We start from the raw sequence: 27,722 nt of genomic DNA, 5'->3' as shown, positions 1-27,722 counted from the left end.
GTAGGAGAATCAAAAAGCATATGCTTGAGATTACATGGACATGAAAGGACTAGATCCTATGTCCTACACTCACAAGATTTACATCAGCCTTGACTTCAAACCTATCTAACAGCCTCAGAGGAGAGTTAACCCTATTTTAAAGGATATAGTTAAGAATGAATTGCAGAAACTACCAAGTGCTAGTTTTATATACCTCATCTCTAATAGCCAATGGGTCTCACCCCTGGTTATAGTACCCAAGAAGGGAGTAAAATGGTGAGTTTGTGTAGATTATAGGGAGCTCAATTCAGCCACTAAGAAAGACCATTTTCTCTTTCCATTTATAGACCAAGTCCTTAACAACCTAGCTAGCAAAAAGTATTTTTCTTTTTTGGATGATTTTAGTGGTTACAATCAGATCCAAATAGCTCCAAAGGATCAAGAAAAAAAACTTTTACCTACCCATGGCAAACTTTTTCCTACTCATTTTACCTTTTGGCTTGTGTAATGCCCTAGCCACATTTCAACATTCATTAGATCATTTCAGATATATCTGCCGACTATATGGAGATCTACATGGATAATTTTACTATTTATGGGACTACTCTTGAGGAAGCAAAAGCCAATCTAGAAATGGTACTCAAAATATGTCAAGACTATAACCTTTCCTTTAATAGTGAAAATTGTTTTATGATGATGGAGGAAGGTGTAGTGCTAGGCCATTTCATTTCATCTAAAGGTATCCAAGTAGATCCAACAAAGATTGAAGTCATTAGTACCTTTCCTATGCTAGAGAAGTAGAAAGATGTATGAAGTTTTTTAGAGGATGTTAGATATTAAAGAAGATTCATTAAAAACTTTAGTCAACTTGCAACACCCCTCTACAACATGCTAAAAAAAGATTTGAACTTGCTTGGGACTCTGATTGTGCTACATCTTTCCTACAACTTAAGGAAGTTCTTACCACAACACGTATTCTGCAAGGACCCAATTGGGGATTATCTTTTCACACTCATATAGATGCCTTAGATTACTCTATAGATTTCATACTAGGACAAAAGGTAGACTCAGTTTAACATGTCATTTATTTCATCAGTAAAAATTTGCAAGGTGCAGAGTTTTACTACATAGCCACTGAAAAGGAGTTACTTGCAGTCATCTACACCCTCAACAAATTTAGGCACTATAATACTAGATATAACATATTTTTCCATACTGACCATTCTACTATAAAATGTTTTTTCATACTGACCATTCTGTTATAAAATATTTGGTGAACAACCCTACAATATCAGGAAGATTGGCTCGTTGGTTGTTACTAATGCAAGAATTTGATATCACCATAGTTGATAAACCTAGCAAGGCCAATGTAGTAGCTAACTTTCTATCTAAGTTACATGTCCCTAATGATCTTGAAACCAATGATGATAGTTTTCCAAATGAACACATTTTTCTATTGTCTACTCAAAATCCATGGTATGTAGATATTGCTAACTATCTCACCATAGGTAAAATGCGAGTTCACTTCTCTACCAAAGCAAGATAGTTACTAGTAGAGAAGAGCTTTAACTATTCATGGATTTTTGGATTTATGTTCTATACTAAACCTAATCAAGTAATGTGTCAATTTCTAAGAGAGGATGAAACATATGACATCTTCAAGGTGTGTCATGATGAGCTTTGTGGAGGTCACTTTGCAGCTAAGCAAACAAGTTTCAAAATCTTGACAACTATGGCCAAGTTTTCCCAAGGATACAACTAGATATATAAAGAAATTTGACAAGTGTTAACATATGGGAAGACCCACTAAATCAAATTAAATACCCCTATAGCCTCAAGTATTTTTTGCACCCTTTAACAAATTGGGGATTGACTTTGTAGGACCTATTGAACCTTCTTCACAAGGAAAATCCTATATTCTAGTTTGCACTAACTATATAACCAAATGGGCAGAGGCTAAACCCATAAAACACCCAAGGTGTACCAATGTGGCCAAGTTCTTGTATGAATCCATCTTTACATAGTTTGGAGTCCCTAGGGAGTTGACATATGATTAAGGGGTTCAGTTTACATCATATTTGATAATTGTTGTTATGCAGGAGTATACTATCTATCATGGTAAATAATCACCTTATCATCTATAGGCTAATAGTCAAGTAGAAGTTACTAATAGGGAGCTAGAATCCATCCTCACCAAGACAATATCACTCCATAGGAAGGATTGGGCTGCATGCCTTCCTGAAGCTCTTTGGGCTTATAGAACCACCTAGAAACCCACAACTGGTTTTACTCCTTTTGAGCTCGGCTATGGTACGTCAGTTGTAATATCCATGGATTTTGAATATAAAAAATTAAGGACTACCTTGGACCTTAGTATGGAACTCACTATTACACAATAGGACTAAATTTTGAGTTTAAATGGTCTTGATTAACGGAGGAAATATGCATTGAATAACATTGAACTCATTCAACACTAGAGGAAACAATAGCATGATAGGTTTATCAAATAGAAAATGTTTGTTGTAGGAGATTGGGCACTCCTTTATGACTCCAAATACTAGAATAATAAAGGGAAATTTCAAACATGTTGGTTAGGACTGTATGAGATTGTTGTTGTATTTCCAAATGGTGTAGTTCAATTATCTATCATTGATCTTGTCCGCTTCAGGTTACATATCAATGGGCATTGCCTCAAGATTTAAAATAAACTAGTTATCTATGAGGAGTTCCTGCAATAGTTCTAGGATAGTGAGGATATCCTTGTTCCTGTAGCCAAAGAGTTTGGATCTCCTACCCTACCTCCTGCCACTTCTTGATTCCATTCAAGGCATTCATAATAAACACTTTCTTCTTGAAAGTGTTTTCTTCACCATCCTCTTTACTTCACCTTCTCTCTTTCCCATCTTACTATTCCATCCCATTACTCTGTTAATTCCAATGATTCTTTTTGAGAACATCTTTCCTGTAGTATTTTCTAGGTACATACCACATAACTTTGCATAATTTCTATTTTAGTAATACTTTTTTAAGAATTGGTATTGCTTACAATTATTCACTCTTGCATATCTTTTCCTAGTGGGACCCATGCCTTTTCATAGTGGGGGGGGATATTTGTTAAATATTTGTTTTAAAATCGCATGTAAACCTTAAACGTTAATAAAGATGACTGAAAGTAATTGAGATGATTAGTGTCACATATTGATGACTTATCCTTTTATGATTGCATCATTATGAAATTAATGACATTAAAAGCATTTATTTAACTTTTAATGATAATTTGCAATGTGTTTGGGTGATGGACCTATACACAAGTAGAAATTATGAAACTTGATGCAAGAAGGATATAATGAGATATTGTGCATTAAACTCTTCAAGTACATGCTTTTTTTTTTTCTAAGATATCCAATATTGTAATATTGAAAAATTTGATTCACCAAGCTCTAAAACATTGCAATTTTGCAAAAATTTTGTTGAAGCCAACAATGGGTGGAGGTCTCTAGAGGTATGAGCTAGTCAATCATCAGGTTCTTTTGGGTGATGCAGCTAGTTTTGAGACCTTTAGAAGGGGATGGTTGGATTACTATCTTAGTCTAAAAGGATTTGATGAAGAGGTCACCCTTCAATTCATGAGAACCTTAAAGGATGGCATTGCAATAGTTAAAGTCCTAAGAATTGAGTTCACAGAAGAGGTGGTATCTGAGGTCTTTGGGCTACCCCATGAAGGAGAAAATTGGGAAAAATATTTTGACCTACAAATAGGTAGGCACAGTTCAGTGTACAACATGACCCTCCACTAGAAATTGAAAAGAAGCAAGGTACCTCAAGATTATCCTTGTCCATTGATTTTATCCAGCTAGTAGTGTTTATCATCTACTACTTCACTTGTGAAGGTCGTTACACATACCTGCATACCCTACATTTCAAGATTTTGGCTCACCTACAACATGATTATAAACAGGCAAACCTTCCAAATTTATTGTTTGACATTGCTAAGAAGCAAGCTTCTTTAGTACAATTAGGAAAAGATCAATCTATCTCTCATCATTGCTTTAAAAAATTAATCTTAAAAAGAGACTTAAATAAGCAAAAAATTGGGACACGGGAAGAGTTTTTTCAGTTAAATGAGGTAGAGCCTAGGTCGGTCAGCCCTAGAGGCTAGGGTATTGGACGAAGGGAAAGGAAATCTACTAGTTTTTGTAAAGTTGTTCCCAAAGTTGAAAATGATTCTAAAGCCTCTCTGACTAGTTCTAGACAGACTAAGTAGAGGATTTACAAAGCTGAGGCCTCCATTGCTAGAAAAAATATAGAAACTGCTAGTGCCCCTAAGACCCCATCATCTATTAAGAGTAGGTCTACCATTAGGTAAGGTAAAGATAAAGTTGTGTAATCTAAAGAAGAGAAGATAGAACAACAACTAGGTGATGAGAGTAACATTAATGAAACCCTGCACTTGCAAGAGGAGGAAGTTTCAAAAAAACTTCCTGATGCACCTATAGTGGAAATACCTATCAGCAAGAGGAAATTAAAGAATCATCCATGCTTGTCTACACCACCCACGAGGTGAAGTGCAGGGCTTTCTAAGAGAAATAAGGTTCCTCAAACCTCTATTCCAATAGTTAACCTTGAGTTTTCTAAACATGAAAAGAGGTCCTCTCTAAAGAAAAAAATTGTGACAAAACATAGCCAATGAGAATGAATACAAATCCTAGAATCCACAACTTGAAGTTGACTGTAGTGTTAACTATGTGCTTATTGATAGTGATAAGGAGTCTAAGTCCATGTGTTATACCAGCAATGTTAGCACCAAAGAAGAATGGAGAATGGAGAATGTGGACATATTTTTCTGCTATCAACAAGATCACCATCAAGTATAGATTTCCTTTGCCGAGGATGGATGATATTATGGACTATTTGAGCGGAGCTCAGTATTTCACAAAGATAGATCTAAAGAGTGGGTACCATCAGATTCATATCAAAGAAGGTAATGAGTGGAAGATTGCTTTGAAGACAAGCGAAGGACTATATGAGTGGTTAGTCATGCCTTTTGGGCTAACCAATGCACCAAACACTTTTATGAGGCTCATGAATGAGATACTAAAGGAGTTTCTAGGTAAGTTTTTCATTGTTTTCCTAGATGATATATTGATCTTTAGTAAGACATTAGAGGAGCATTTGATTCATATTCACAAGGTGTTTGATAAGTTGAGGGAAGAAAAGTTGTTGATAAACCTGAAGAAGTGTAGTTTTGTAAAGAAAGAGTTGGTGTATTTGGGATTTGTAGTTTTAGGAGAAGGTTTGAAAATGGACCTAGAGAGAGTGAAGGCTATCCTCAAATGGCCTACTCCAAGGAGTGCGACAGAGGTAAGATCTTTTCATAGACTGGCTACATTTTACAGAAAGTTCATAAGTTTTAGTAGTATTTGTGGACCCTTGACTAAAACAATGAGAGGGGATAGGAAAGAGTTTAAGTGGACTGTAGAAGTAGATAAGAGTTTTAATCTGTTGAAATAGAAAGTTGCTAAGCAGCTTATTTTAGCACTTCCTAATTTTAACAAGGTGTTTCAAGTAGATTATGATGCTAGTGGTTCTACAATAGGAGCTATTTTGAGTCAAGAAGGTAGACCTGTTGCTTATTTTAGTGAGAAGTTGAATGATGCAAAAAGAAAATATTATATTTATGGTCAGGAATTTTATGCTATAGTTTAAGCATTGAAGAAGTGGAGACACTATCTTCTTCCCAAGGAGTTTGTTTTGTATACTGATCATCAAGCTTTGCACTATTTGAATAGTTAAGGAAAATTGAACCAAAGACATTTAAAGTGGGTCAAGTTTTTGCAAAATTATACATTTTTTTTGAAACATAAGAGTGGGAAGTCTAACAAAGTTGTAGATGCTCTTAGTAGAAGATAACTTTTGCTAGCAAAAATGTAGATAAAGGTGGTTGGGTTCAAAGAACTTAATCCTTTGTATCCAGATCATCCTAACTTTGGTGAAGCGTAGAAGGCATGTATAGAACTTGTTACATTTGATAGGACAAAGTGGTTGGATTTTATGATCTAGGATAGTGTGTTGTTCAAAGGAAGCTAGTTGTGGATTCCCAAGAAGTTCAATGAGAGAGAACCTCATCCAAGAGAAGCATAGTGGAGGATTGGTTGGACATTTTGCAGAGATAAAACTATAGCTTTGGTTGGTGAAAATTATTATTGGCCATAGCTAAAGAAAGATGTGACAAAGTTTGTACAAATTTGTCAAGTATGTCAGATGGCAAAAGGAGTGAAGTAGAATACAGGGTTGTATCAGCCATGATCTATACCAAAGAAGCCATGGGAGGATGTCTGCATGGATTTTGTTCTTTGATTACCGATGACACAATGTGGTTATGATTCTATTTTTGTGTTGGTTGACAAGTTTTCAAAGATGGCACATTTTATTCCTTGCAAGAAGACTAGTGATGTTGTTCATGTAGAAGAGTTGTTTTTCAGAGAAGTGGGGAGATTACATGGTCTACCAAAGAGTATAGTTTCAAATTGAGATACCAAATTTGTTAGGTATTTCTAGCATACATTGTGTAAGAATTTGAAGATAGATTTGAAGTTTAGTTCATCACATCATCCACAGAATGATGGACAAACAGAAGCTATGAATCACAGTTTGGGAAACTTGTTGAGATGTTTGGTTGGAGATAAACCAAAAGGATGGGATATGATTTTACCATAGGCAAAATTTGCATATAATAATTCTATCAATAGGAGTACTTGAAAATCACCTTTCCAAATTTTATATGGAAGTAGTCCTAGAAATGCTTTTGAATTGAGGTAGTTGGATAAAGGAGAGATATGTAGGGCTCAAGCAGAAGATTTTGCTGAACATTTGAAGAACGTCCATGAGGAGGTAAGGAAGCACATCATAAAGGTAAATACATAGTATAAGGCTAAGGTAGAGGTAAAAAGGAGATATAAGGAATTTCATATTGGAGATGAAGTCATGGTTTATTTGATAAAGGAGTGTTTTCCAGTGGGTACATATAATAAGTTGAAGATAAAGAAGTTTAGACTGTGCAAGATAGTGAAAAGGTATGATTCTAGAAATGTGTATGAAGTGGAGTTGCCTGTTGGATTGAATAGTTCACCAGTATTTTATATTTTAGATGTGACAGAGTATTATGAAGGAGGTGATGGAGATGAAGTTGTAGAAGTGTAGTGGAGTATTCTAGCAGCTAGTTTGGCTACACAGGAGATTGAGGAGATACTAGACAGTTGTATTGGCAAAAGTACTAGAAACAGAACTTATGAGGAATATCTAGTCAAATGGAAAGAGAGGCCAGTTGAGGATTCATTATGGCTAGCAAAGGAGGTTAACCATCTTGGTTTTCCTTTGAACGCCTAAGATGTGATAGGATCACTTCTCAAATTATCTCAGGTGTCTGATGTAGGAGCATCCTGGGTGTAAGGGCAATCTTGCATCACCCAAAAATATTTTATTTTCAAACTTTTCTATTTTAATAAGGACTAGTAGATAGGGTGGTTATATTTATGGGAACTTTCTATTTTTAGTAAGTTTTTCATATGAGCTCAGAATGTTCTCATTTTCTATTGGAAGCTTAATTTTAGAGATATAAGCCTACCATAAAAATCTCATTGCTCTAGCTTAAGTATCAGAGAAGTTATTACAAATTTTTGGTTGAAAAATTTGTAGAAAAATCTTTAGGCTCATTGTTGGAGGTCTTAGAGTGCTTGGATGAGGTCCAAAAACTCAATGGAAGGGCACTAGTGCCATTCCAAGCCTGTAGATCAGGAGTTGGCATTTCTGAAAAGTGCTTATAATAGCCAATCAGAGCAACTGTTTGTGAGTTCTGGCCTTCTGAAGTTGGGCTACCTAAAACTTCTAAAATAATTGTCAAAGATGTATTCAGCTCACTCTATATGCTTTTTTAGGATCTTTCAGCCCTAGGTATTAAATTTGAGCTTTTAGAACCTTCCCGAATGGCATAAAATTGTCTATTTAAGAAAGGCCCAAACATTGTCTAGGATAGCTCTAGGTGATAGTTCACAGCTTGTCTTACAAATTATTGTACTGAAGGTGCCCATGTGGGTTAGCATATTGTACTTATGATTTCTATAATTTTGCATTTGCGGTGCAAATAAGAAGTCCATATTTTGTCCTCGTGTTTGTTGTAGTTTTTTTGTTTTTGTTATGAGTTTATGGTATTAAGAGGAGCACCCTGCATCACATGATATGACAACTAAAGTTTGGCACTGGAGAAGGCTCAAGAAAAATTATGGGTACTTTGACTATGTTAAGAATGAGCCAAGAGAAAGGACACCTAGTGATTGGAGAGTTCAGGCCCAAATCAGGAACTTCATGGTTGTTGGGGACTAGCAATAGCTTAGTTGGGGGGAACGATGGGCCTCTAAGAGACCATTATTTTGAGATCCTTTTATCTTTTTTTTAAGACAGTTATCTTGCAAAAATAGTCATGACTCTATGGTTTTAAGAAAATGGACTTATGTTTTTATGAATATGTTATCTATATGTAAGACATGAAGATGAAGTATGGATAATTTAAATATGCTATATTTACTTGAATCTATGGAATTCTATGGTAGAATGAAGGGAAGTTACATGCTGATAAATGTTTCCTTATCCATGCTATGTTTTGGGTAGGCTCCTTCCTATAGCCTTAGGATTTGCAAAGAGTGATAGTTTGAACATTACACCATTTTTAACATTGATGATGAAATGAATATATGTATGTGGAAGTTGTATGCATTCAATATTTTGCAAGTACTTTATGCGTGTATTTGAAGTAAGCACCTTAATGCTAAGTCAAAGTTGATCAGATTGTTGAACCGCCGCAAATAAGCAAGTATTTGTATGTTTTCTATTACGGCAGTGCACAAATATAGCTCCCTCAACCTACTATATTTTTGGAGAATTTAATCTTGGTTAATGATATTTTTGTTGCAAACTTTATGAATTTGTGATTGATCCTCATTGATGGAGTGATTGTAGAGTTAGGAAGTTGTTGTAGTTTCCCTTTAAATAATGCCTATTGTAGCTTTGAGAAAGTGTTAGTTTTTGGAAGAAAAATATAATAAATTGATTTTCATAACAATAGTGTGTGATCTTATTTTTAATCAAATGTAATCTCTTATCATGAATTAATAGAATACAAAGTTCAAATTTACATCTTCTATCTTTATTGTCTTTTCTATTTACTCATCCAATGGGGCCCACTTGGTGAGTGAATTGCTCTATTAGAATAGATTTCATTTCTTTGTTTGTTTCTTCGAAAGGTAGAATTTTTCTATTCTTGTAGCCATCGATAACAAAATTAGTGAATTGTTCCTATAGCATAGGTTCATAGAAAGGTTTACTTTTTGTAGTATTACTTTAGCTTTAAGTTAAGATGTTATTTTAGTTTATACCTTAAGTCTCCTTTAGCATTTCCTTTTTTTTAGTTCTAATGGCTTAAAGAAGAATTAGAGCATATACTTTGTAGTCACCCTCTAAAGTTTACACTCCTGGGTTGACGAAATAAAATGAAGTCAATATGTTTTAGGAAAATATATGATTCTATCTAATCATGGAGTCATTGTGAAAGGATGTTCAATCCTTTGTTACGAAGTTATTAATCTAACCAACCAAATAGTACAAAACAAGTTATAGGTCAGACAACCAGTAAAGGTAGTGAATAGAGTAGAACAAAGCATAGTAGACACATAGGGATAAATAGTTAAGGAATTATTATTTTTACAAAATTATTGCTTAGCTAATTAGGGATGACGTCCTAGATGTTAACCCTAAGAGGGAAAGTCTTAATTTTGTATTTTTTCAAGTGTGTGGAAGCATCAAGGCTTACTAGTCAATAATTTTGTAAAAGTAAAGGTATAAGTAACAAATCATAACTTGCAATGTTATGTGGATATGGTAATGACATAAAAGTGATATGTGAGCTTATGAAAGGACTGTATGTACAATATGTGAACCTTATATGATGCAAAGTTCGATGTATGATCAGAAGGAATGTGAAGTACACCAGTAAGAGGTTTTTGTATCTATCTTTATTTTGTGTAAAGTAACTACATTGTATAATTGAATTCTAGGGAAGTGAGATCTTCTTGCATACAATTGTAATTGCACTACTGACTCCTAATAGGGTTGAAGCAACTCCTACTAGGGTTGAGGCTTTTAACAACCTAGGTAGTTTTCTAACAAGGACTGAGACACTATATGTACTTCATAGACTCTTAACAAGGTCAATATCTTTAACATGATTCTTTTTTTAGTGGATCATATTTTGGGTACCATCCCCAACGGGGTTTTCCCTTGGCCAAGGTTTCCCTAGTTAACAAATTATGTTGTTATGAGTTCTCTTTATGTATGGACCTATTTACTATTCAGCATTGTTGGTTTACTTTCATATGCATGTTATAAAGTAATAAACAATATTCAATTCTGGGAAAAAGTTTTTAGAATACTGATTACTCCCTCTCCCCAGTATTATTCATTTCTAACAATTGGTATCAAAGACAGGTTACTCAAAAGAGGCTTAATAGCTTGAGTAAGATCCCTATGGATATGGAAGAGTTAAAGAGGAATCTTGAAGAAGCTCTTGAAAAAATTGATCTTCTTAAAGAAGAAAAGGACAACTTGAAAGAAAGGTATGAAGATGCAAAAGATTACATTGGGAAACTAAAAGATAAGATCAATTATCTCAAATCCAAAAGAGAACCCAGAGAACAAACTAGTGATAGTGATGGGCCAGCAATCCTTAAGAAAGAAAATGAATTTTTGAAACATGAGTTAATGACTGTTGAATTAAATTTGAGTTTGAAGAAAGGTGATGTCAAGTTTGATACAAATCTAAAATATGAGAATGCAGATCTAAGATCTGTCAAAAGTAACATATGAATTAGATTCTATCAAAATAGAGCATGCAGAATTAGAGAAGTACAATATCATTGTGAAAGGAGAATTAATCCAAGCTAAGAAATAGTTGGAGAAGCTATATTCTAGTAATGAGAAAAATGATGAACACTTACTCTATCAGAGATCTTACGATAAGACAGGTCTTGGATATATTATTGGAGAAAAATCAGCAAAGAAAATTGAAGTTAGGAAGGAACCAAATCCAGTTGTTGAAACACCTAAACCTAAGGAGAATGATCATCATAGGATTGAACCAAGAAAATATACATAAATATCTAAAGAATTTGAGCAAGTAAATCAACTTGGGAAACATGATGAACCAAAACAAATAGAGAAATAGGTAAGTCTTTCAAACCTATTACTAATTTCTATTGTCATAAATATCATTGACATGGTTTTGGACATAAAGCAATTGATTGTAAGAAACCTAAGTTTGATAATAATAATTAAAATAGTAGAATGTTTCGAGATACTAATCCTATAGGTAATGAAAGAAGGAGATCCTCAAGAAGATCCAATGATGGAAAAAGATCTAATGGAGCAAGAAACTAGATTGTATATTACAAATGCAACAACTTTGGACACATTGTGAGGAATTGCAGAGCACTAGACAATCAGAATGGACCTAATCAAAGAAAGAATACACCAGTATGGAAGTTGTGAAATAACTTTGGACACATAGCAAGATTTTGTAGAATGGACAGAAGGAAATTTGACATGAATCCATACTATAGAAGGAACAATAATAGAAATGACAGAAGAAATGATAACAGTAGCAATAATAGTCAGAAAGAGGCACTTAAAGAGCATGTTGAAGAATTTAAGGAAGTATTTGTGAAACCAAACAATCTAGAGAGTTCACATATAGTTTTAAAAGAACTATATTTTGATGCACCTAATGATAGATTTAGATCCACCATAGTGTTTGATTCATCTTACTTGAATTAAACACTTTTCTATTGAAGGCAAAGCATTAGAAAGATGAAATAGAAGTTAGAGGTTGAGTTAGATGTTGCAAGGTTAATAGAAGGTTGAGTCAATTACAAAGAAGCTTTGGTTAAGAGTGAATTTTATTTGGAGATTGTACAAAGCTGTATGAATAAGAACAAGTCTATTGGTTAAAAGAGTAAATATTCTTACAGATTTAATAGTTGCGCAATTAATGCAGAGATCATTACAGAAAGATATAACTCATGCGAGCATGATTTTGGGTGTCATTCAACCATGTGAAGAGTTAAGAAGCCTTTAAGAATGTGGTTAATCTAGTTAGAGATACAAGTGATAACCTAGCTACGTGTTATTGAGAATGCTTGAAAAGATTCTTCATTTGGAAGATGTTAGCAGATATTTGAGAAGTAAGTTTGAAAATATTGGAGAAGAGAACATATCTAAGGAGATTGATAAAATTTATGACTAGAACATGAGTTACAAATAAGAGTTTGAGTATTTAAGGAATAAAGACCTAGTCAAGTTTCTATTTTACTATGAATTTGACAACGAGAAATGGACAAGAATAATCATAAGTAGAATTCGTGATGGAAAATTCTAGCTAGGTGATAATGGAGTTGAAATTTCTACAAATTTGATCCATGAAGTGCCAAGATTATGTAATGAGGATAGCATTCCTGTAAAAGAGGAGAATGTCAAAAAGTTGGTAATTGATAACACCAAACCAATATACAATGGGAGAGGAATGGTCATTAGTAAGATCAAACAACATGATGTCAGATTCTTGAGTAGAACCATTGCTACAAGAATATGTTATGGTTCCAGAGAAGATGACATGGCAGTTGGCTTCATACAAGTAGCTTACAAAATTTGTGTTCACAAGGAGAAGGTCAACTTTGTGAAATTCAAAGAACATAATTGACAAAAAACTTGTAAAGGATTAAAAAAGTGAAGAACAACAAGTTTAGATTCCAATCCTTGATTACATACTTTTTTTCCACCTAATTAGGAGATTCCCTTTTATGTAGACATCAACTTTGATGAGTAGTGATTCATGTACCATGGAAACTAGTTTAGATATATATAATAAACACCCCCTATTGACAAGGTGAATGATAATGCAAACCTGATAGTGAAAACTTATCATACATAAATGAAGAAGAGATTCAAAGTGCCAATCTTTATGGCAGATAAGTATAGGAAAGATATTTTCTTCATGGTTGACACTAACTTTACTTACATTGTAGAAGTTGAACCTAGAATACTATATGTTGAACCCCTATGTTATGAGCTGATAGAAGAAGAGATTGACAGATATTAACAAGTTATCCGCAAGGCATATAAAGATTAAGAGGTTGTCAAGTTTGGAACCTATGAGGAGCTGATGCAATCAACAAGTTAAACTCGACTAGAGAAATATGCAAAGAAGAAAGTAGAGATAGTGATGAAGAAGACACTTGAACAAGCTCAAATGATAGTTGAAGAGGCAAGCAGATAGACTCTCATTGGTATGCAACAAACAGGTCAGCAAGGGATGATGTATGTTCCACCCTTAGCTTTAGGAAGACCATTAAACTCTGTGACAGTGGTCACACCTCCTACCATAGCCCCTATTGCTCCTTGTGTAGTAGTTTCTCAATATCAAGCACCTACTACTCCTATTATTCCACTATGTAAGGAGTCTAAGGAGAAAGAGGTAGAAACTGTTGAGGTTAAGAGGAAGTCAATAAGACTTGTAGAGGTAAAACAAGAATCACTTGACACTCCAAGGAAGAATAGAATGAAGGCTATGGCCTCATGTCTAGGAAAAAGAAAGAAAGAAATCACTCCAACTGTACTAAGAAAGAAGATGCAAGGTTGGATAGAACCTCAAAATGCCTCAAAGAAAGAATCTAAAAGTCCACAATTAGAAAGGAAGGCTTGGAAACCTAAAATTGATGTAGTGCCTACCCTCGTTCACATCTTTTCTAGACTTATTGTTGCTATTGTTATCAGACTATGTAGACTAGTTTTATGTTGATGGTTTAGTGGTGTTGTTTTGACACTATCAGATATTATGATATGGATTCAGTTGATATATGATGAGTTCATTTAGACTTTACATTTCATGTATGTATGATGATCATTACATTGTTTTCAGTTATTAATGATGATTAGTTAGATGGTTTATTATCTCATGTGTTTTATTATGGTTACTTACCCCATACTTGCACATGTATGGTGTGCGTGTTTTCTTATTGTATGGCATTTCTGATGTGGTTAAGGAAGGGAGTCATAGTCACCTGCTTAGTCGGGATCTACACGCACCACTTCCTACAATTGTCTGTTTAGCTTAGCATTATATATTGTATGTACATGCATGGTTTTTCTGCATGTTACAGGTGCTGAGTATCGACTTCCTTGAATTTCCAGGATAAGCATACCCTATTATACTATCTCAATGATAAGAGAAGGGAGATAAATTCTCAAGTCCAAATCCCAAACCTAAAAACCATTTGTCCTAGTGAGTTAGGACAAGTATCAAATTTGAATACCCACCAAATGTTTCGGATGACATATTTCGTGATTTTTAACCCTTTAGATTTATTTTGTATGATTTGTTCTATGATGGGTTTTCATATTTTGTCTTGAAGGTCTATGGTGAATTTTCTATTAATTAAGTCTTAACAAATAGATTTAATTAATAAATTATTTATTTGAGAAAATTAATAAAATATCATGGTCTTTGATATTTTGATTGTGATTAATTAAATGTGAATTATTGAGGAAAGGAATTAAATAAAAGAAAACTAGAAATTAAAATTAATAATAATTATAAAATAATAATAAAGTAATAAATAAAATAATAATAATAAAAGTTATAAAAATTAAAATGAAAGTTATAAAATTTAAATAGAAATTATTTAAAAAGTAAATTGGAGTTATAAGCTTGCATGGGAATTAACATGTGTCAACAACACGGGGGTTAGTGCATCAATTAAGCACAAGGTGTCTACAATTCTATGACTCATCAAAAAGAATTGGAAAAGACCCATGCTTAGTTGGTGACACCTTTCAGCGATTTTAAGAAGCATTCCAAAGGTTTCTTGAGAGCTCTTTATATTCAGGCATTCATAGAAACTTAAAAGAAAAAGGTGGAGAGCAATTGGAGCATTGGAGGACTCGAGAACTCTGAAGAAGGGAGGAGCTTGCTCTGCGGGTTTTCTGAGGAAAAGCGAATTAGCATCAGAATTTGGGTAGATTCTTGTGATTTTTCTTATGCTATTTTTGCATCATGCATTCATGTCTTCTTCGTGTCTTCCATATGTCTTCTGAGGAATTTCATTTTTTTATGGTATGCATTCTCAATATGGGCAATTGAATTTATGTGGAAATCTTTATATGCATAGATCTGAAAAAAAAAATAACAGGGCTAGGGTTTAAATTCATAGCCAAACCCATTAGATTATTTATTGGAAAAAAAATTGGGATTAAAAGTTTATAAGAAAATTCTGAGAATTAGAATTTATATATATTGTGTATATGTATGTTTATATCTGCATACATATATATATATATATTATACATATATATATGCATTATTTATATGTTGTGACACAAAATTTGTATATACATACATATATATATATACATGTGTATATATTTAATTGAGGAATCAAATTTAATAATCGCAGTGAAAATATATATATACAAAATCGCATTGCGATTTGTATTTGCATTTTTGAAAAACGCTATAAAACTAAACATTATATGTATTGACCATGGGTCGGGTGGATGTACCAACCCGTTTGTCCATCGTATGCAGACCCGTGCGCACGGCACCTGCACTTGGCAGAGTGTCGGTGCTGCAGGCCGCATGGCTTATGTGTGGCGACAGTGTATTAACCATTGAGTATGGTCACCACCGGTTGTAATATGTGAAGCGCTTAACTTATAATATATGTCATCCATCGAATTTGTATAATTCAATTTTTATATTTCATTTTTTTTAAATGCGATAATAATTATTATTTATATATGTACATATGTATGTATATATATATATTTAAATATAAATATATATATATATGTATATATGTAATATGTAAATATGTAATTAATAAATTTGAATTATTATTATTTGATAAAAGATTTAAGAATTCATCTTTTATAATGATGAATAATTTTATAATTTTATAATTTAACTATTAAGATTTAATTATTAGTTTTAAATTATAAAATATACAAAGTATATGAAATTTAATTAAAATATTGGTGGGGAACGATTTCAATAAAATATTGTAATTGGAAATTGGATTTTAGAATTATAAAGGAGAACTTTTATCCATCCAAAAACAATACATGGAAAAATGTACAAAATGTTCCTTCAAATTCTTTCTCTAAACTTGGAAACGTAAACCGTGACTTTTGCATTTAAGTTCAAGTTGTAAACTTAGCAAAACCAAAACATGTGTTTACATTGTGTATTTCTTATGCTATTGTTTTGGGTTTTGGGTTGACTAGTGTTGACCAGTATAGGACGTCTACCAGAGGCTTGGGGGTTATGTGATTGTGATGTCATGATGATGTTTTAATCTCAATCTTTATAAACCCAACCATGGTTATGTCATGGAATTCTCTATGTATTGGTTGTGATTACTGATTTTTATAGTTGAAATTCTTATGTATGAGACACTTGACTTAACCATTATTTTGGTCATCGATCAGTTATCCTTGGTTATTTTCTAGTCGCCATGATGGGACCGAGATGTGGATTTATTCTTGATGATGTCATGTTGTGACATGTTTGACTCAACCATTTTTGGAGTCTTCGATCAGTGTGTTTGAGATATATTTTGGTTATTGAGAACCATTGGATACTTTTGATTATCAGTGATACTTCAGTTGCCAATAAAGAGTTGTTGTGTTCATGATTTTCTATGGATGTTTGCTCATGGAAATTTGATGCTTTTATGCATATTTGATGATTTTATTATGGATTATCTTTTGTAATTTTGAGATTTATGAGTCCATGAGCATTAGGATAGGATATCTACATGCAGTGTCGGGAAGTGGCTTGCAATGGGGGTCGGGGCCCTAAGAGGCTACCAGGGTAACTCATTGTAAGTTGGATTAATAAGTGATAACATTCACACCTAATACTAACTGAATGAACCTAAAAAGATAAGTGTTTTGTTCTCGCCCATGCCTTGAGTGCTTGTACAGGCTAGGATGGGAGTAGTGAGAATGCATGGTTGTGACCTTGCATTCCATAGTATGCCTTGTCAGTATCAGAGGATACTAGTGGCCGCATGAGATCAGTATGGACCCATGGAGTTTAGCTAACTACCAAGGTAACTTGTACGTAATAAATGCGATGACACTTTCCCGCTTGCATAGTAGGTTCCTACATGTCATTATGTGCCTCTGGGATTAGATGTCAGTTTTGTGATTGGAACCTTTGAGTTAATATACTTTTAGGATTCCTGAACTATAGAGATTTATGCTATGATATTTTGACAACTTGTTTGGGACTTGAGATTATCTCCTCAGCACAGTGGGAGTGGACCACTTAGGTACCACGCGGTTGGGTGGTAGTGTATTTTTCACTCTTATCATTTGAGATTCATTGAGACATCGTGGCTGATGCATCCTTTGTGATGGTGGATATGTATCCTTTCATTGATGATTAGCATATGTTAGATGATGTTATCTTATGCTTATATTTTCATGTTAGATTACTTTCTACATATGATGTTGTATATGTTAGGAGTGACATTCCTACTATGTTAATACCAATGATCTCTTCGGTAATTTGGGATGTTACGCAGGGAAGGATGGCTAGGGCCCACGATGGTCTAATGATGCTATTAACAATTGGGAGGAACCATGCACTTAGTTAATTATGTTTGATCTTTATGATGGATGTATCATGTGTATCATGTGATTGTCTTTGATGAATCATGGATTAGAATAGGATGATGTACCTTATTTCACATATGTATATTCTTTTAAGCCTTCATACCCTATGATGTGTACAGTGGATGAATGAGAATTTGAAATGTAATATTTAAACATTAGACTTATCATTATTATTTCATGTGGATGTTGTACTAGATGGACTCATGTATGTTAGTAATTTAGATGTAACTCAACAAAGAATGAAATCGGTTATGTATGTTATGTTTACTTTCAGATGGACATTGCTATTGCTCCCGTTATTGTGAATAAGTTATGTATGGTATTTACTTTCATGAAAAAAAAAAAAAAAATTGTTACCAAGCTCAGTGAAACTCTAGGTTAATTCTATGGATCACTTGGCGAGGCGTTACAATTGACAAGGTAAAGTGTGCAATAATTAGTGATGGAAGTTTTGTTAGTAAATAAGTATAATCATTTGTACATGAGTATAGACAGATTACAATTAGAAAATGTTGTGATTAGACATATTATTTTGTCTAATAAGAAGTTTGAATATGTAAAGGATGATATTCCTAAGGATCTCTATGAGAGATTGATAAATATAAGGAATAGAAGTGATGAAGAAGACATCAACATCAAATAGAATCTTCTTAGAAAATTGTGTCAAATTGCCAGTGATGAACACATGGTGAGCCCATTGAAAGGTTTGGAACCTTGTCTCAAAAATAAGAAGAGAACCATACTAATTATGGGAGGCAACTACTAGGAATTGAATGAGGAAACATAAAAGAAATTACGTAGATGATGAAGGATTTGAACTCAGCAGTAGCAATGTCACAAATCACTATTGGAGATGACATTCTACAAGTTGGTACCACACAGGTGATAGTAAATATTATAGAAGATCCTTTTAAGGATTTTTGGGCCAAACATTATTAGCAATATCTTTGATGATGAAGAGTTGAAAAGAAAGAGTAAAGAAGAAGAAAAAAAGAAGTGAAAAGAAGAAGAGAAGAAACATAAAGAAGATGAAGAAAAGAAAAAGAGAGAAGATGAAGTGTAGAAGAGAAAATAAGATGAAGAAAAGAAAAAGAAAGAAGAGGAAGAAAAGAAGAAGAGAGAAGATGAAGAGAAGGAGAAGGAGGAGTAAGAAGAATATAAGAAGAGAGAAGAGGAAGAGAAGAGAAGAAGAGAAAAGAAGAAGAAGAAAAGAAGATAGAAGATGAGAAGAAGTTAAGACAAGAATAACAAAGAAAGAAGGTAGAAGCAAGTGCACCAAGCACTTCTCTGACCTTAGCATCTCTTACAAGCTCAAATGATGATAATCAATTGGAATTGATAATATCTCTTAGCAAGATCATCAGGAAGAACATACATGTAAAGAGTTTGTAGAAAAATCTCATGGGGGTAACTAAGAAGTTACAAGGAATTATGACTATGAAGTCACTTGATCCAAACCCTAAAGATAGGACCAAAGCTATGATTCAAGCATTTGATGTTGAACTCACAATTTTCTAGAAGTTGTAGTAGCACAAGCTCAAGCAAAGCATGATGCGCACATGTTTGACATTATCTTTCAAAACATCAAAAATGATTTATTGACTCTTGAAACCTATATCAAGGCATTGAGAAAGTGTGATCTTGAAGGTAAAACCTTATCTGCAAAGTGTGCAATGTCTTTCATTTTTACAAAATACATTGATGATGAGCTTATTAAGAAATGCATAGATGTGAAAGCATTGGTAGATTAGGTAAGTCAACCTAGTGTAAATATTGAATCAATTGAAGGACAGGTTAGTAAGACCTATGATGAAATAAGTCTGTTGGAAGACAGAAAGACTAGGATCATAAAGAGATTCTCACTTATAAGAGAACACTTACCTGTGGAGTTGAGCAACATTGAGCATTAGTTGGAAGAATTTCTATTAGCCAAGACATCTTTTGACAACATTATTTACTTAGATTTGCATGTGGTGGAGATTGCATTTTATGGATTATGCTCTCTCATTAGCATCTCAGAAGGAATAAAGGATTTATGGTAGAAGAGCATGAAGAGTCTGATAGTCATCTTTGGAGACTATATTTCTTGCATATTAGCCTAGTAAGGAGGTAATATACTAAAATTTTGACATGTAAATAAGTTTTGACACCTTTGTCATTGATGTCAAAGTGGGAGAAGAATATAAGAAAATTGTATAAAGTATAACGAATGGGGGAGTAACAAAGTGATTGTATAAATATATGAAGAAAGGGGAGAAGTATTGTAATACAAGAAACAATGATAGATGGTTATAAACTTAATGATCCACAAATTTTGAAATTTTGTAAAGGCCAAATTTTGAGAAGCTTTTGTATGACATTTTTGGGACTTAGCCAATTTTTCGATATGTTGCCATCAATGCAAAAGGGGGAGATTTTTGGAAATATGGATAAGTAAGTTGAGTAAAGGGTTTCCATTTACAGAAACATATATCTCTAAAGAGATGACAAATTGTACAGTTGAGAATTCTATGATCAGAGACAAAAAATTGTCTAAGTGTTAGATAGTTTTAATAGCTGTACAGAGTTATTTTTTGATATTGCAAAGTCTACAACTACAATTGGTGCATGCATAGTTAAGGAAAGGTGGAAAAAAGTTTCCTAATGATGTACCTATGTGTGTAGATCAGTACAGATAGTATGGAACAAGTTACAATTCAAACACTAGTAAAGGCAATGAACAAAGCATAACAAAGCACGGTAGAAGTAGAGGGATAAATGGTTAAGGAATTATTTTGTTCATGAAATTATTACTTAACTAATAAGGGATGACATCCTAGATGTCATCCCTAAGAAGGAAAGTGTTAATTTTCTATTACGTCAAGTGTGTGGAAGCATCAAGGTAGACTAGTCAACAATTTTGTAAAAGTAAAGGTATAAGTAAGGAATCATAGTTTGCAAAGTTATGTAGATGTGGTAATGACATACAAGAGATATGCAAGCTTATTCAATGATTTTATGTAAGATATGTGAACATTATATGATGCAAAGTCTAATGTATGATCATAAGGAATGTTAAGTATAATAGTAAGAGGCTTTTGTATCTATCTCTATTTTTTGTAAAGTTACAACATTATATAATTGTATGTTAGGGCAGTGGGCTCTTCTTGTATATAGTTGTAATTGTATTACCAACTCCTAATAGGGTTGAAGCAACTCTTAATGGGGTTGAGGCTTTTAACAAGGCCTAGTCCTCTAACAAGGATTGAGACACTATATGTACTTCATAGACTCTTAATAGGGTCAATATCCTTAACAAGATTCTTTTGTTTAGTGGATCATTTTGTGGGTACCAACCCCACCATAGTTTTCCCTTGGCCAAGGTTTCCCGAGTTAAAAAAAAATGGTGTTATGAGTTCTCTTTGTGTATGGATTTATTTACTTTCATATGCATGTTATAAAGTAATAAATAATATTCAATTGTGTGCAAAAGTTTGCAGAATACTTATTCACACCCCCCCCCCCCCCCACTGCCTCAGTATTATTTTTTTCTAATAATACCATGAGGTGGTCATAGGAAAATTTCCTTCTTTCATCAAGGAGATGTAGTTGGTTGAGTCTAGGAACTCTATAGTCTTCATCATATAATTTCCCTTGAAAATATATGCGTAAGGAGAGGAGTTCAACCTCAATAGGTAGGACCACTTTTGCACCATAGGTTAGGGAGTATGGGGTTGTGCATGTGGATGTGTAAAATGAGGTGAGGTAGGCTCATAGAGTAGGGTTGATTTCCAAATGGCAATTGCAGTCAGAATCATTAACAATTTTTTTGAGGATTTTGAGTAGGGTTTTGTTGGTTTCCTCAGCCTGACCATTACCTTGTGGGAAGTGTGTGCTAGAAAATTGATGGTGGTTGTGGAGGGAGGATCACAACGCTTTCATGCTGAGGTTCTTGAAGTTGCCTCTATATTCTATGAAGACTGTGGTAGGGATGCCAAAGTGGCAGACAATGTGGAAGAAGGTGAACTTAAAGACTTGAACTCTTGTAGTGTTGACAAGCAAAACTACTTCAACCCACTTTGTGAAATAGTTGATAGTTGTGATGATCCATTTGTGTTCTTTTGAAGATAAAGGTACAATGACACTGATGAGGTCAAAGCTCCAACATACAAATGGTTATGGTGGTGCAATAGGTTGTTGATTTTGTGTTAGAGCCTATATCATGTCAGCATGTTGTTGACATGGTAGACATCTTTTGACAAAATCACATGCATCATGTTCAATAGTGGGCTAGTAGTATCCATCTCATAAGATTTTCTTATGTAAGATTATATTGCTCATGTAAGCACCACAAAGTCTAGCTTGTACCTCCTTTAGGGCCATTGTAGACTCATTTTGGTCTAAACACCTAGAGAGAGCATCAAGATAGCCTTTTTGATATAGGGTGTTTGCTATGATAGTGTATTGGGATGCTCTACAAATTAGGTTTTGGCATTTGGTTCCTGTAAGTTAGGGGTATGATATCATCTCTTAGGTAAGCATGAATTTAATAGTACCATGGGAATTTGGGACCAATCAGAATACATACTCATGTTAACTCATTATTATTATATGCAGTTGCATGTAAATGCTTGACTAAGAACTCTATTTGTGAAACTTCCTGTGGAATTTCTAGGAGTGATTTGATAGTAACCATTATGCTTGAAGCCTTGGCACTTTTGTGAACTAGATTTTGATTAACCACTCTTTCATTTGATCCACTAATTCTTTATACAGTAGCAACTTATTGTCCTTTATTTGGTATTCATCGAGGACCTTCTTGATGATCATCTCTAAGTCACCAAAGAATTGTAACTCTATTACATTTTATTCAATAACCTTCTTTAGTCTTGCATACAATGATGACTTCATATTGCAATATGTTATTGGTGCACTGGAATCACAAGTTTGAAGGATTTTGGGATGTATTTTCACTAAGGGGAAACCAATAATATCCTTGTTCTTGTTCTATTAGATATGTATGACCCATAAAAGTATAGTTCCTATGGTTTTTGTTCCTCTATCATGCATAGGTATTCATTAGGAAACTCCATAACTAGTGGATAAGCATTGACCAAGGGTGCATCAACCAATTGATCTATGATAACTTGTCCTTTTAGTAATTTTTGATCAATGTATGGAATGTCAAACTTGTTGAGGAGCATGACCCATTTTTCTAGTCCTCATGTAAGTGTCATGCATGAGAGTATGTATTTCAAAGGGTCAATCTTAAAGATGAGCTTGGCTATGTGACTGAGCATGTAGTGGAAAAATTTCTAAGTGGTGAAAACCACTACCAAATAGGCTTTTTCTATTGGAGTATAGTTTATCTCATAGTCGACTAGGGTATGACTAATATAGTATATGGCCCTTTCTTTACCATTGTCATCTAGATGGGATAAGAGCACCCCCAATGTTGTTAGAGTAGTTGATATGTGTAAGATTAAAGGTCTTCCAACAATTAATGGAACCAAAATTGGTGGATAGGCCAGATATTGCTTGATCTTCTCAAAATAGCATTGACATATAGGATCCTATTTGAAGGACTGATCCTTCTTGGGTAGATGTGTAAATGGCTGGCACTTATCTGAAAGCTATGAGATGAACCTGGTGATTGATTGTAACTTCCTTAGAGACTGTGGAGATATTTTAGTATCCTTGGAGGAGGCATTTCCATGAGGTCTTTAAACTTTTGGGGATCAATCTCAATGCCTCATTGTGATACGATGAATTCCATAAGCTTTCATGATGTGACGTCAAAAAGATGCATCTTGGGGTTTAGCATGAGGTGGTACTTTTCTAGATGGTCAAATATTTCTTCTAGGTCAAATAGGTGGTCCAAGCCATCAACTGATTTGATTCTTATGGAATGGACATAATCCTCAAGAGTCTTATGGATAAGGTCATGAAAGATGAAAATTATTGCTCTTTCATAGTTTTCCCCTATATTCTACAGTCTGGAGGGCATCATGTTGTAGAAGAAGGTACTCCATGTGGTTTTAAATGATGTATTATGTTGATCTTCATCTACTATTTGGATATGATTATGTCCTAAAAATATTTCCATTAAAGATAACATTTCATGTCCAACTTGAGCATCACCTAGATCCAATGAGTGCTAAGTGTTCCATTTATTCTCATGAGAGATGGATTCATGTTGAATCACTACTCATGAAACATGGGTCAATGAATTTGACTCAAAAATCACACATTTAAATCTTGATTGCAATATCACAATTTGACTTGCTATGGAAATTATCTCCTACTTATCAATTGATGAGCTTAAGGGGCTTTCTAATGAATGGTTCATAAGGCACAACACTTGGTGAAGGTTTTACAAATGGGGTTGCAAGCTTTTGGTTTAACCATGGAAGAAACTCCATAGTTAAGTGTGCTCAGGCTGGAGTAGTACTAGGATGGGTGACCTCTCGGGAAGTCCCAGTGCTTTACCCCTATGAGCATCACCTAGATCCAATGAGTGCTAAGTGATCCATTTATTCTCATGAGAGATGGATTCATGTTGAATCATTACTCATGAAACATGGGTCAATGAATTTGACTCAAAAATCACACAATTAAATCCTGATAGCAATATCACAAATTGAGGTCCTCAATCAGGTCAATGTTTGGTAGTGGAAAGTCATATTTAGGATAGGCCTTATTGAGACCTTTAAAATATGTCTAGATCATGAGATCACCAGATGTTTTGGTGACTAGTACCATATTTGAGATCCACTATGAATAATCAATTTGTCTAATGACTTTGGCTTCCAACATTTTCTCAAGTTCTTCCTTGACTAGTAAGGCTACCAAAGGATGCATCCTTCATAATTTTTGTTTAACTGGCTTGATTTTTGGATCTACCTCTAGATGATGCATTAACCAATCAAGTTCCATTCCTAGTATGTCCTAATATGACCATGCAAATTGAAAAGTGTTCCATCGGAGTACCTCTATGAGATCATCCTCTTGTGATTGTGGTAGTGATGTTGTAATGTATGTGATTCTAGGAGTTTTTATTAGCCTAATATTAACTAGCTTATTTTTCTTGACCAAAATAGATGATACCTTTGATCTGTGATTTTGCAAGGAAGGAAGAAAAATCCATCCTTAAACACCTTAGAGAAGTTTAAACCATCGAATATGTCCTTTTTTTCTTTTTCTTTTTTGATTTTATTTGATGGCACTCTAAAGAAGTTTTCACCAAGGGATGCTTTTGTTTTTCTTTTTTTCTTTTTCTTTTTCTTTTTTATCTCATTTTTTGTGACAAGATTTATTCCTCCTCGAAGTAACCCTTTGGGTCCAATTTGTAGACATAGGTTGATGGTGGTTTTGCCTTCTTGTGTGGAACTTTGGCTCCATTAAATCTTAGGAGTGTGTCCTCAATGCGGAACTTGTCAATATGAAGTATGCTTGGTTGGCCCCAATCAATGAGTTTAGGATAGGCAAGGGGAAGATCAATGAGGTTGATGGTTGGGTCATGGAGAATAGGAGCTCTTAGGAAAATTTCACCATCATAGATATCAACATAAGATATCTTTCCAACTTCCTCAAGGATGTCTTCAACCTCTACAAGTTTTCACTAGATGTTCAAGAAGGCATGGTCATTCTCACTAGTACCCAAGTTCTAGGGAGTTCAAAGCTAAGATCTTTCTATTTTTCTTCTTTATACACCTCTATAGGTGTTATAGTTCCTAATTCCTCTCATCCTAAAATACCTCCCTATTAATCCCATTATTCAATAGCATGTTGATGTGAGTTGGGATATTTTTGTTTAAAATAGTCAATGAGTCCTTTAGCTTTGAGAGGTGGTTCTTTGTATAACTAGGTACTGATATCTAGGGCCATCTCTTGTCTATTCAAGATGTCATTGGCAAAAAATGTGGATGCTCTAGCTTGTTTGAGTTGAGGTGTGGTATCTCTCTTTAGACCTTGATATGATGGGCATCCTTGTGTGTGTGGGTCAAGGTGTAAGGCTCCAACATAAAATTCTTCTAATAATCTATACTCACCACAACCTTGTTGGTTGATCTTAATGGTATAGAGTGTTGATCTAAGGATGGTGTGGGGATCATGATAGGAGTCAGAAGAGCCAGTGATAGAAGTGCCAATCATAATCTTTGGGCAATTATTATCATGGGGGTATGATGCCTCCAATGCACAATAGTATGTAAAGGGGTCAAGATCAATGCAGATGGTTATTTCAATGCCTTGATGTGGAAATTTGATGCACTGATGATACATGGATGAGATGACCTTAATCATGTGAATTCAAGGTCAACCGAGGGGGATTTTGAATGGTAGGTTAAGATCAACCACATGACACACTAATTTTTGACTCGTTGGACCAACTTTTATAGGCAACAAGATAGTGCCTTCTTTTCAAGGTGTCATACAATTTGATTTTGATGATCTCATCTATGGTGTATGCCTTAGTATACTCTACTTGTTTGATGAACTTTAAAGTACATAGGTTCAGGGTCAACCCATTATCTATGATGACCCTTTTTGTTGCAAAGTCAGTGACTATAATAGTGATACAAAGTGGAAGGGTGTGATTGGGCTCAATTTCAAGAATATTAGAGGGTTTGAATGATAGCACACATGATGTAGATAGGTGTCCCACTAGGTTTTATAAGTTAGTCACATTGATATCTATGTGGACACAGGATTCATGGAGTGCATTATTGAGGATTTCTTTATGGAGTGGGCTAGTAGAGAGGAGATCCAAGATGGAGATTTAAGCTATCATATTCCCAAGGTATTCTAGAATGTTGTATTGCACCCTTGAGGGAGGAGCTATAGATCGAACTATGGAATTTATCCAAGTTCACTAGCTTATAACAACACATTGGTTATATGGTCCCTTGATGTGTATAACATTGATAGAGGGATCAACTTGGGATATGCACTAGATTAGGTTACCATAGTCAATGTATGCGAAGGTATAATCTTGGGTTTTGTCATGGTCATCACCTTTCTTGTGTTGAGTGTTGTTGTTGTTGCTTTTGTTGGTGGTGGTATTATTTTTCTAGGTGGGTGTCTTTCCTACATTCTTGTTGTTATCTGATGGGAATTTATTTTGATGGAGAGGCTTGTTCCCCCACTTTTATTTTCTTGTTATCTATAAGATCTTGCACATATTTATTGAGTTTCATACACTTTATGGTGGGATGTCGCTTCACGTGGTGAAAACTCTGGAACTCATTTTCATTGTACCTCTTGAGCTTAGGTTGACTCTCATCTAGTGGTTGTCTCTATGGGTAGATGACAATATTGCTTTTCACCATTTTTTCAAAGATGATTTCAAGTGGTTCCCCTAAGGGAGCATAAAATCTATTTGGTTTGTTCTAAACATATGGCTTTTATCTAGTTGTGATAGTTATGGAATTTGTTTGATTTATTGGTGCATGCTGAGAGGATGTTTGTGCACTCTATTGATATTCTTGTTGTTGAGGTTGCTAATATTATTGTTGGTAAAATGTGGTTAGTTGTTGATATGGCTACTATTGCTAGAGTGTTTGTTGGAAACATGGGCTTGGGGTGTTAGGCATTACACCAACCACATGGTTATGTTTTCTATCTGTGGGACCATCAGTTACTATATTTTTATTCTTATTCTAGTATCATGGTTTTTCATTTGAGGGACCTTGTTCCTAGGTGTTTCTTTGTAGAGCTTTATGACTCTATCATTAATGGGTCCTTGTTCTAGGCCCATGGCTTTCACTTTGGTGTCTTTGTATGTTTACAAATAATTCATGTGAATGTAGTGTGTGAGCTTGGGGTGTGTGTTACTAATGAACATCTTGATGAGGTGTCATTCTAGTAAGTTGTTGGATATCTGAGTTGTAAGGGTTTTCTACCTCTATAGGAAGTCAGCAAGGCTTTCACCCCCATTTTGTTTCATGTGGACTAAATCAACCAATAATATATATGATTTGACT

The 27,722-nt window shown here is 34.3% G+C and overlaps 1 protein-coding gene across 1 annotated transcript in view; it reads left to right on the top strand.

Annotated features, from left to right (window-relative positions):
• The first annotated feature begins 15,620 nt into the window (after nt 1-15,620).
• The window catches only part of LOC149552998 (PHD finger protein MALE MEIOCYTE DEATH 1-like), a 112,558-nt gene continuing 100,456 nt past the window's right edge, over nt 15,621-27,722 (top strand). The window contains exon 1 of the mRNA XM_089790272.1: nt 15,621-15,737. Coding sequence (XP_089646398.1) covers nt 15,621-15,737 — 117 coding nt within the window. The remainder of the gene's footprint in view (nt 15,738-27,722) is intronic.

This window comes from Cupressus sempervirens, chromosome 6, assembly GCF_028749045.1.
Source record: "Cupressus sempervirens isolate cs-2001-9-10 chromosome 6, ASM2874904v1, whole genome shotgun sequence".
Lineage (NCBI taxonomy): Eukaryota > Viridiplantae > Streptophyta > Pinopsida > Cupressales > Cupressaceae > Cupressus > Cupressus sempervirens.
The sequence above is the reverse complement of the archived record's forward strand: the minus strand, read 5'-3'. Positions and strand labels throughout refer to the sequence as shown.